The 12182-nt window shown below is 36.7% G+C and overlaps 1 protein-coding gene across 1 annotated transcript; it reads right to left on the bottom strand.

The window, feature by feature from the left end:
* Positions 1–729: 729 nt before the first annotated feature.
* On the bottom strand, positions 730–9242 carry ccnt2b (cyclin T2b). Its single transcript, XM_073844179.1, has 8 exons — positions 9167–9242; positions 8822–8950; positions 7298–7358; positions 7158–7220; positions 6992–7037; positions 4208–4371; positions 3793–3863; positions 730–3062 (listed from the first exon to the last, which is right to left on the bottom strand). The coding sequence occupies exons 1-8, from the start codon at positions 9212–9214 to the stop codon at positions 2142–2144; spliced, it is 1503 nt and encodes a 500-aa protein (XP_073700280.1). The 5' UTR covers positions 9215–9242; the 3' UTR covers positions 730–2141.
* Positions 9243–12182: the final 2940 nt, after the last annotated feature.

Consider the following 12182-nt stretch of genomic DNA (forward strand, 5'->3'; position numbering starts at 1 on the left):
CAAAATTGCAAAAAATCTTGGCGCTTTGACATGTTTTGTGATTAACGGTTTGGTATATTAAAAAGCGTTTGATAACTTTTTGCCAGACTGCTCTGAAGATGATATGAGCCAATTTTGGTCCAATTTTGAAAATTGGACAAACCATCTAGGACAAGTTTAAAAAGGTAGAAATAATCATTCATACAATTCAAAAAGGTTGAAGCGAATTACAAGGGAGTTCAGAGTGGACTGTTTACTTTAATCTCGTGTAATAAAAGCATTCAGATCCAAGGTGAAATTACACGACTCAGCCGAACGCAGAAGTGCTCTTCAGCACTCTTCTTAGTGAGCATTTGTGTGTGGATAAAAACTAGATTAGAGCGCTATCAGCTGTTAAAATCTAAGCTCAGAATAGATTCCAAAGCGAAACGCGATGCATTCGGAAGATCTCAGAATCAATCCATGAATCGATTTAACGTTGCAGCCCCATTTCAAAAGTTCTTAGCAGAAATATGAGTGTAAATTTGGACAGTTGGGGGCACTAGAAAGTTTGAAATGGAGACTAAATTTGCTATGGTTAATATTGTGAGACTGTCCTCTATTTATGTGGCAAATTTCATAACTTTGCCGCAAGCGGTTCAATGGGCTGCCATAGACTTCTCGAGCGGAAGATTAAGAAGAAAAAATAAGAAAAAGTATTAAATTAAACTTTACAACCATTAAAATGGTAATTAAAAAAAAGACAACGCATTTTGATAAGCAATTTTCTTGGATGTTTATTAGACAATCCAAAACATCATCCATACAGACTCAGATCTAATACTATAATAAAGAACTGTGGCATTCCAAATCAAATCAAATAAAGACGGAAACCTAAAAGTTTCATACAGTTCCAACGGTGGGCAAACACTGAGGCACAAACCTTTGGTATCTGGTGAAAGGAGAGGTTATAACAACACAACAGGAGTCTAGGCCACATCTAGAGTGAGTGTCTCCAAGTTATTCCCATACAAACCCTTCAAAACGCTCTTAAAGCTGTTTTAAGAGCACCGGACAGAGAACAGGAAGTTGGCTGCTGGTTCGTTTGAATGGCAGCCCACTTATTAACCAATCAGAATCAGCAGCCAGTGAGGGGAGAAGACGGGAATAGAAATCAAATCTTAAATACTGAAAAATGGGACAGATAAACACAACCTGCTAAAATCTCTATCGTACAGTTTTAAGGCTCGACGTACACCGCGAAGAACAAGAACAGATCTGCTGAGAATTCTGGGATGGGATCTTGACTGTTCAAACTTGGCGCACGAAACAAAACAGAAAAATACCCACTTTCTTCTTGCCGAAAAAACATTTTGCTTTCCACTACTGTTAAGGGGCAAAAAAAAAAAAATTTAAAAATTAATTACAAGTATAAGGTCTTTAAAATCGTAAGACACAACAGTTACTACGCAAAGGACCCTGGGCACGATGATTTCATCGGTTCATCTTTCTAACAAAGGATGATAACAACATAAAATAGATAACTTTACAGTACATTAAGATTTACAATATATGGAAAGCGATATAATGGAATCTGTGTACAGGCATTTTTGTGAAATTTCAGCTAGAATTTGCAAAGTTATGCTTCGGCTGATGCGTTTCGCCTTTAGGAACCTCCAAACCTGAGCATTCGTGAAATATAATTAAACATAGATATATTGATACAAATAACAGTGAACAGATATCTGCACCTTCCTTTTGTAAACAGTCACACGTTTCTATTTTCATCCCTTTGATTAACAAAAAAACAAAAACAAAAAAACATTGTGAATCAAGCATGAAGAACATACAAATATTCACTTTATCACATTGCGTTTTTCCAACTAAAAACAGGTTAAAATTGCCGGAGGCATTTCGCAATCTCTCTTTAGCAAGCTCTACGACTCTACGAGGTTTTAAAATCGTAAATTCGCCACAGTTGTTTGTACGTTTACACTAAAACGTTGTTACAACCTTCACTTTGTAGTATTTTATCTTTAAATTCAGTGATAAAACATGATTAAATCAAGAAGAGAGACTATGACATGTAACGGACGAGTGATTCTTGCATAAAATTAGCTCAAGAACGAAAATCGTACGTTTTTTTGAGGTTTTTACGTGAAAACGTCCATTTTTTCGCTAGTTTAGAAGTTGTGTGCATTTAATAGGGAATCAAGCATATTAAAAGTGTCTTCATAATCCATGTGTGGACCGTTATTTATTAAAGCAGCATTGGGCTCAGAACTCTGCCCCTCCCCCAGCCTCCTGTCAATCTTGGCCAACTGGGCGTGGCCTATCGGTTGATTGACAGATACGGAGGCAGAGGAGGAGTGGCTCTTGGAAGATCGGTGAGATTTGGATGAATGGTGGTGATGGTGGTGGTGGCTACCGTGCGAGTGCGACGACTCGTGTCTCGCGGCTTTGTGCGACGAATGTTCGCGATGTTTCTCGCGGCTCGAGCGCGGACTGTGGCGGCTCTTACTGCTGCCGCTACTTTCGGACGAAACCTTGATCTTCATTTTTAGCTCTTCTTGACTAGCAGATCCGTTCTCCGACGACGAAGGGTGGCGTCGTTTGAGCGACCCGCTCTTTAACGATCGCTCCGGTACTTGCTGTTGCGAATACTTAACCCTGATTGACGTAGACGGTTCGGACGATAAATGTCCGTGTTTTCGATGGTGGTCGGTTTCGTCCTCTTCGTGTCGGCGTCTTTGCTCTAACTCGGCCGCGTGTTTTTCGCGGTATTTCTCTAGAGTGAGTTTCTGAGGGGCGAGAGTTGCCGGGGCGTGTCCGTGTTTGCTCACCGGCGCCCCCTGGAGCGCAAGAAATGCATCTGCACTCTGTGAAATTGGTGCGGGAAAGCTGAAAGCAGAGCTCTGCAGGTTCGACAGACCGTTGAGCGACATCGATGCCCCATCCAATGGGAACGAGGTGGATGGTTCGGAATAAACGCCTCTGAGGTCACACATGCTTCCCATCAATGAGGTGTCCTGGCTTAGAGATGCCTGGAAGGAACCGTCTAATGATTGGTTGTCGAGTTTTGGTTTCTTGGCAGCTTGATTAGCCTGAAACATGAACAAAAATAAAACACAACTTAAGATTTGTCCATTACCACAAAAATCTACAATCATTTTTAGGGGTCAAGCACAGATCAAGTTTTCAAAAGCTTTTTGATAGACCCATTCACGAAAAACCACGCAAACGAATTTGACGAAAAGTTTGCCAAATCGGACATAAGGCTATTTCTCTCCAACACTGTCGTATTAAGACTAAACTTGGTTTGTTTTATGATAAATATCAAAAATCACAAGACTAGTCTATTGATTCAGAGCCTCATATTGAGTTTTGGAATTCAAAACTCACTTTAGCCAAAAAAAATCAACAAGAATTGTCTATTTAGATTTGGAGCAACACATTGAGCCGAATGATAGCCCATTTTTTGCATCAGCAATTATGAATTTTTTTCAAAAAAAAAGTCATTTTGCGAAATAAATATTGAGAAAATCGCCCTTTAAAGTTGTTGAAATTAAGTTCTTAATGCATATTACCTAACATTTTTAAGCTTTATATACATTTGCTACAGGAAATTTACAAAATATCTTCATGAAACGTGATCTTTACTTAACATCCTAATGATTTTGGGCATAAAAGAAAAAAACTATAATTTTGACCCATACAATGTATTTTTGGCAATTGCTACAAATATACTCATGCTACTTATGACTGGTTTTGTGGTTCAGGGTCACATATTTAGTGTATTTTCTTTTCCATACAACCAACAATTTTTATACATACCCGCCAGTTTCGGATTCTTTTTAATCTGCTTGGTGTTTTTTCCAGGATCTGGAGAAACTCATGGGTCAGGTCTACAAAAACAGAGAATATACAAATTACATGCACAGAATATTTATATAGAAGAAACACACCAGTTACTTAATTTAAAAATGCAATCCTTCGAGAAAGATATACACTAAAAGTGTAGTGTTCTATTCTGCTCACCAAGCCTGCATTTATTTGATCCAAAGTACAGCAAAAACAGTAATATTGTGAAATATTTTTTACTATTTAAAATAACTGCTTTCTATTTAAATATATTTAAAAAAATAATTTATTCAAGTGATTTCAAAACTGAATTTAAGCATCATTACATGGTCCTTCAGACATCATTCTAATAGTCTGATTTGCTGCTCAAAAGTCATGTTTGACTGACCGTCAAGCAGCTGCAGAGTCACAGCCCGGTCGACATATTCCCACCAGTGTTTCCCATCAGAAGAAACTGGAATCTCCCAATTGGACCACTTGCAGGCCAGATGAATACAGACACACGCCACCACTGTGGGTTTGTGCTGCAGGCAGAAGGTAGTCAGGTGCAGACTGCAAGAGAGACAATACAGAAAACACAGAAAACCCTCGTTTACAAACAGAGGACATGAGAAATGCTTTCTTAAATCCTAATTCAATAATCCTAAATTAATTTCCATTCTTCTAAATTCATAATAATCATGATTATATGTCAAAAGCTGATCATAGTCCAGTCAGTTGTGTTTGCAAGAACGTTCTTTGTCTGGTCGGCTGCAAAACAAAATGGTATGCAATTTATGAAACACATTCAGTCAGTAAAACACAAAATAACTTAAGTAGCATTTAAAGTGTGGCATTAGTGTAAGTAACACCAATGCTGGGTTTCTGAATCCCTATCTGTTTTCAATCAAAAACTTCCTGCCGCGTTAATGGCCAAACTGGCTCAAAGTCATCTCACTGGCTTAAAAATGATCTTTTAGTCACCAACTCTGTGACAACAGAGGATGAGACTTCAGTGTAATCAATCAGAATCAACTTGTTTTAGGTCGGCTAATGAGAGGCCACCTGATTGGTTAAAGATTCAGGTTGCCAACACAAAGGTTGCCGGTTTGATCTCAAAAAGGAGTTGAAATGATAATAGTGTGCATTGGCGGACTGTCCCAGAATTAAACTGCTAAGGATAAAAAGCACTGGAAGTAATTACACTGCAGGAGAAATTAGTTTTTAAATGAAGTGAATATTAACAGTGCTTAAAGGAATAGCTCACCTGAAAATTAAAATTTGCACACACTCAAGATGTAGATGAGTTTGTTTCATCAGAACAGATTTGGAGAAATTTAGCATTGCATCACTTGCTCACTAATGGATCCTCTGTAGTGAATGGGTGCCGTCTGATTTGAGCAGTTTTTGCTTGTAACAGTGTGCATATTTCCCTCTTGATTTAGAAGAGAATACTATTTTACTGGATAAAGCAATATTATGAATTAGTCAGAAACAACTGTTTGAAGTTAAAAATATCACAATAATGGATTAGTTTCTTACGAACATGCAGTATTTGGCTGTATTGTGACGTGTTTTGACTCTTATTCTGACGGCACCCATTCACTGCAAAGGATCCATTAGAGATTAAGTGATGTAATGCTAAATTTCTCTAAATCAAGAAACAAACTCATCTACATCTTGGATGGTCTGAGGGTCAAAGCAGCAAATTTTTTTTGGAGTTCTCCTTTTTATGGAGAACTGTTCTTTTAAAACCAACAAAATGTAAAGAAATGGATGTCAAACAATAAAATATCATTAAATGTAAAATGAGAAAAATATAAAATATAATTTTCTAGATCAACTGTAATTTTATGGTTATGGCAGCAAAAACCACAAAAATAAATTATATAAATAGATAAATGCTGTTAAGTATCATCCCAAATAATGATTTTAAAAAAATATGTACCATTTAAGACAAATTTCAATGGGTGCCGTCAGAATGAGATATCCGTTTAGAACTGATTTGGACTGTCTGCTTGTAAACAGTGTTCGATCTGTGCATATTTCTCTCCTGATTCAGAAGATATTACACTTTTTTGGAGAAAAAGCAGTATTATGGATAGAGGACTCATATTTTAGTCAGAAGCAACTGTTTGAACTTAAATACGTCACAATAATGGATTAGTTTCTTGCAAACATGCTGCTTTTGGCTTCATAACATATGCTGACTGGGTCGTGTAGATTTGTGGATTAATGTGATGTTTTTATCAGCTGTTTGGACTCTTACTCTGACGGCACCCATTTACTACAGAGGATCCAGTGGTGAGCAAGTGATGTAATAATGCTACATTTCTCCAAATCTGTTCTGATAAAAAAAAAAAAAAAAAAAAAAAAACTCATATACATCTTGGATTGCCTGAAAATGATTTTCGGGTTTGGACTCATTCTTACGGCACCCATTCACTACAGATGATCCACTGGTAAGAGATGTAATAAATCTGTTCTTAAGAAGAAACAAACTCATCTACATCTTACATGGCCTGAGGGTCATTCAAATGTTGACAATTTCTCATTTTTAGGAGAACGATTCTTTTAAAACCAACAAAATGTAGGGAAATTTGTCAAACCATAAAATATCAATAAATGTAAAATAAATTTATATTAAAAAAAGGCATATTTTCTAGATCAACTTTAATTTTAATTGGGTTATAACAGCAAAAACCACTTAGAAAAAAGATAGATACATACTGTGATGCATCATCCTAAATAATGAATTTTTAAAAATACATACTATTTTAAAGGAAAATCTTTCTTCTATTTCTTTTTGTCAAATATCGTTAATAGAAAAAAAAAAATCAAATTAGGACCAAAAAGAAACAAAAAAAAAGGAAGCACTCTCTGGTACTTACCATGACGATCTCTAAGTATACACCATTGAACTCTGAGCTGATATTCAGGCTACCAATTGAGTTATTGACCTATGCACTCTCAATCAAGATATCTCTACTAGCACCTCTACACTCCAGGCTGTGTATTCAACCTTCTGCGCCAACAGCAAGCCCCCCGTACATTACACCGCACTGCGCCGGGCAGGGCAGCAAAACGCCCCGCCCAGGCGCGAGAGGGCGTTGGACACAAGAAGGAGAACCCTGCCTAATAGGAAGTCATAGGGTGCCATGGCAGTGCAACAAATAGGGGTCAGGGTAACAACCTGTTGGTAGCCATGAAATAGGAGGTCTGGGCCAAGTCCTTGCTCGCTGAGGGGAGAAAGAAAGGACGATATCAGATTGGATACAATACAATCAAGTTTACTTCGGTGAGACCCTTCAACCATACAGTATGCACCACAAGAAAGAGCAAAAGTTGGAAGCATCTACCTCGCACTAGCTGGGAACATCTCACCACATCTGTGTGTGGATGATCTATTGTTATCTCAAACCCTGAAACAAAATCACCGGTTAGACAGGAGTCAAGCTCAGATTTATCAGCAGATCCTGGTAATGGAGTCGGCACTTACCGAGTGTTTGCAGAACGATGGTCTCCAACAGCACCAGCTCTTGAGCCTGCTGGAGGTATGCCTGTGGTTCAACACAATCACACCTGCTTGTTAGTGGGGTCTGATGATAGACCCAATATTTTTTTTTTTTAAATGTGTTATATATTGAAGGAATAGTTCACCCAAAAATGACAATTCACCCTCGTGTCGTTTCAAAGCTGTAAGACCGTTCATCTTCAGAACACAGATTAAGATATTTTTGATGAAATCCGAGTATTCTTGTAGCTTCATAAAATTAAGGCTGGAACACTAACGTTACATGGACCATTTTATCGATGTCCTTATTACTATTCTTGGCCTTGAAAGTTTCAGTTGTGTTGCTGTCTATGTAGGGTCAGAAAGCTCTTGTATTTCATCAAAAATATAGCTTGTGTTCCAAAGATGAACGAAGGTCTTACGGGTTTAGAATGACATGAGAATGAGTAATTAATGACAGAATTTTCATTTTTGGGTGAACTATCCCTTTAACATGAAATTGGCAGGAACTGTGCTTTATGTCCTCTTTAAGCCTTGAGAGTAGAATTTGTTGTTGTTAAATACATTTAAGTCTTTTTTTTTCTTTTACAAAATCAATCATTTTCATTATAAATGCTACTAACCTTACTTTACACGAATCTTCAGGAAAAGAGGAAAAAAATATTATTTTCATAAACTGTCAATGTAATACAATTATTAATGAACAACTAAATTTTTAATTATACAGCTTTTTTATTATACACTACCTGTCAAAAGTTTTTGAACAGTATGATTCTCTTAAGCCTGCATTTATTTGATATTTAAAAGAACTGTTTTCTATTTGAATGTATTTTAAAATGTAATTTATTCCTGTGATCAAAGCTAAATTTTCAGCATTATTGCTCCAGTCTTTAGTGTCACATGTATATAATATACAATCAAAAGCCCCATTTACTTTCATTATAAATGCTTCTAAACTTCTTCTGTATGACTGCTCACAAAAAAAAAAAAAAAAACAGGGGAAAAATGTTAACATTCATAATCTACCAATGTAATGAAGTGCTTTACAACAATTTTCTGCAACCAAGACTAAGTAGGAAAAAAGCATTTTTCAAAGTTTTTCCACTGTTAATTTCATTGTGAATTTGGAACAAAAAAAGGAGAAATTGTTTGTTTTAAAATGTATCAATGTAACTTTTTGTGAAGAAAAAAAATTATCCAATAAACTGCAAAAAAATAAAATAAAGTCCAGTCCAACAAAATATTCAGCTTCACTGTAAAATTAAACATTACTCAAATAAAAGCCACTGCAAAGTCACTTAATGTTGTTTCATGTAAATTTAGGAATACATCAAATTTATGGGACAAACATCTCAGTTTATACATTTATTTGACTGATTTCCAGTCCGTGTGCCAAAGCCATCAAAATAAATTTCCAAGCAATATGTATCTATTTATCAAAAATGTCTCACCAAGGCTATGAATAAATCGGAGAGAGAAACTACATTACCCATAAGCCCCCACACTCACATTGCTCTTGGTGTCCAGTGGTGGGTCCTGAGGGTTCAGGCAAGCATGTGCTACTTTAATTACGTGTTCAAGTTTCCGGGGTTGTTCCTCTACTTTAGCGGCCAGAAAGAGTGTGGTGGGAGAAATTATCTGAACGAAAAGAGAAAAGAATTATTATACATTTTAAAACAATATAAAAATCAATAAACAATGGGTTACGTATCAGACTAGTTCTGCCGATTACAATAGTGTGAAATCTTTAAAGTTCAAGCATTAGTAGATCAACAAACACATACAAATATAAAAAACATGAACATTTTGTACAAATCAAATCATAACCAATATTTTAAAAACCTGCATACTTACATTTCTATGGAATTTTGTAAAGGAATTAAGCATGTAAAACCGGTGCATATAGACGATTGCTGTGTTAATCGTAAGCTGGGATCTGCACAGTTTGATCAAGGAACACAAACACTGCAAAAGAAGCTATTATATTAGTCAGCTGCAAATATGGCTTGACCCCAAAAAAAATCTAACAAAAGGTTTCTCAGTGGTTTACAGTAGTATCAGATGTACTTAAAAACATACTAAAAGTTTACCAAAGTTTGACTCCAAGAAAGGCCCCATTTTCAAATTGGCGGCCGTCAGGTTCTTAAAATGACCATTACTCCTTTGTATTCCTCCTAGACCAGGAATACTGGTGCCTGATACATGTTTTGGCCATGTAATATTTTAATTAGCATATTTGCATGATAGATACAGGTAAATTATAAAATTAAAATATAAATAAATTAAAATGTCGTGGAAAAGTTCATTTATTTCAGTAATTCAACTCATATTGTGAAGCTCGTGTATTAAAGGGGTCATCGGATGCCCATTTTCCACAAGTTCATCTGATTCTTTAGGGTCTTAATGAAAAGTCTGTAATATACTTTGGTTCAAAATTCTCAATAGTAGTGTAAAAAAAACACCCTTTTACCTTGTCAAAATCAGCTCTGCAAAATATCAGCTCATTTAATCGCATGGGCCCTTTAAATGCAAATGAGTTCTGCTCCCCCCGCCCCTCTCTGCTAAGGGATTATGAGCCGTAATGTTTACTTTAGCCGCATTTAGCCTCAATCGCTTAGAGTCTTCCTCTGCATCTGAGGTGACACAATGGCAATTGTATTCAGACTGTTTCAGCTCGGTGAGGGCAGGTCTAAGGTAAGACGCTCATGTCAATCTACTTTCGTGGGAGTGCCCTCTGTCGGTGTTCCGTCACAATGACAAGAAGCTGAGAATGACCTCATTTTAAAAAGGGGATATTACTTTTAAAGACTAAAAAATACCACTGGGTGGATTTTTATCATTGCAGGGTGGTTGTGTAGACTGCTAACACACATTAATGTTCAAACAACATGTAAAAGTTAGTTTTGCATCCGATGACCCCTTTAAATAAATTCAATGCACACAGACTGAAGTAGTTTAAGTCTTTGGTTCTTTTAATTGTGATGTTTTGGCTCACATTTAACAAAAACCCACCAATTCACTATCTCAACAAATTAGAATATGGTGACTTGCCAATCAGCTAATCAACTCAAAACACCTGCAAAGGTTTCCTGAATCTTCAAAACGGTCTCTCAGTTTGGTTCACTAGGCTACACAATCATGGGGAAGACTGCTGATCTGACAGTTGTCCAGAAGACAATCATTGACACCCTTCACAAGGAGGGTAAGCCACAAACATCCATTGCCAAAGAGGCTGGCTGTTCACAGAGTGCTGCATCCAAGCATGTTCACAGAAAGTTTAGTGGAAGGAAAAAGTGTGGAAGGAAAAGATGCATAACCAACTGAGAGAACTGCAGCCTTGAGAGGCTTGTGAAGCAAAATCGATTCAAGAAATGGACTGTGGCCCAGTGGTCCAAAGTCCTCTTTTCAGATGAGAGCAAGTTTTGTATTTCATTTGGAAACCAAGGTCCTGAAGTCTGGAGGTAGGGTGGAGAAGCTCATAGTCCAATCTACTTGAAGTCCAGTGTTAAGTTTCCACAGTCTGTGATGATTTGGGGTGCAATGTCATCTGCTGATGTTGGTCCACTGTGTTTTTTGAAAACCAAGTCACTGCACCCGTTTACCAAGAAATTTTAGAGCACTTCATGCTTCCTTCTGCTGACCAGCTTTTTAAAGATGCTGATTTCATTTTCCAGCAGGATATGGCACCTGCCCACACTGTCAAAAGCACCAAAAGTTGGTTAAATGACCATGGTGTTGGTGTGCTTGACTGGCCAGCAAACTCACCAGAACAGAACCCCATAGAGAATCTATGGGGTATTGTCAAGAGGAAAATGAGAAACAAGACACCAAAAAATGCAGATGAGCTGAAGGCCACTGTCAAAGAAACCTGGGCTTCCATACCACCTCAGCAGCGCCACCGACTGATCGCCTCCATGCCACACCGAATTGAGGCAGTAATTAAAGCAAAAGGAGTCCCTATCAAGTATTGAGTACATATACAGTAAACTGACATACTTTCTAGAAGGCCAACAATTCACTAAAAAGTTTTTTTTTTAATTGGTATTCTAATTTGTTGAGATAGTGAATTGGTGAGTTTTTGTTAAATGGGAGCCAAAGCATCACAATTAAAAGAACCAAAGACTTAAACTACTTCAGTCTGTGTGCAATGAATTTATTTAACACACAAGTTTGATAATTTAAGTTGAATTACTGAAATAAATGAACTTTTCCACAACATTCTAATTTATTGAGATGCACCTGTAAGTGATTACAGGTACAATTATATATTAAAGACATTTGAAATGAGTGACCATTTTAGAGGGTTCACACACAGGCCTCTGTTTGGGCTAATTCAGAGTTGTTTATGATCGAAGTTATACAGCTCCAATTTAAGGAACTTTTGGGCGCAATAACTTTTAAATTGAATGTCAAGTCTGTGTTTTAGCAAAAAAAAAACAAAAAAAAAAAACTGTGTCCAAAAACACATACTGAGTAGGATTTACATGACATAGGCTAAATAGTTTTCATCTCTGGTTCACCCCAAACAAAGGAAAAAACCTTATAGTAATCTCACAACATCATGTATTCCGTAAGTATGTAATCATGTCAGTGCAATTTAGACGAGTCCAATGGATTCATAGACCCAGAAAACATGGGGTTAGACAATAAAGATTACTTGGCTAGGTCAAATAATGAAGGAGTTAGGATATTTTAAGGGTTTTATGCCCATCTTGAAAATGACACCTTTCTAGTGGTCAAACTTTGGCAAATTTTAGTATGTTAATAAGGACACCTAATACTACAAAAAAAAAAAAAAAAAAAAAAACAGCTGAGAAACCTTTTGTTAGGGTTAGGTGTTTTTTATATATATATATATATATATATATAT

This window comes from Garra rufa, chromosome 7 (assembly GCF_049309525.1).
Source record: "Garra rufa chromosome 7, GarRuf1.0, whole genome shotgun sequence".
NCBI classification, from domain to species: Eukaryota; Metazoa; Chordata; class Actinopteri; order Cypriniformes; family Cyprinidae; genus Garra; species Garra rufa.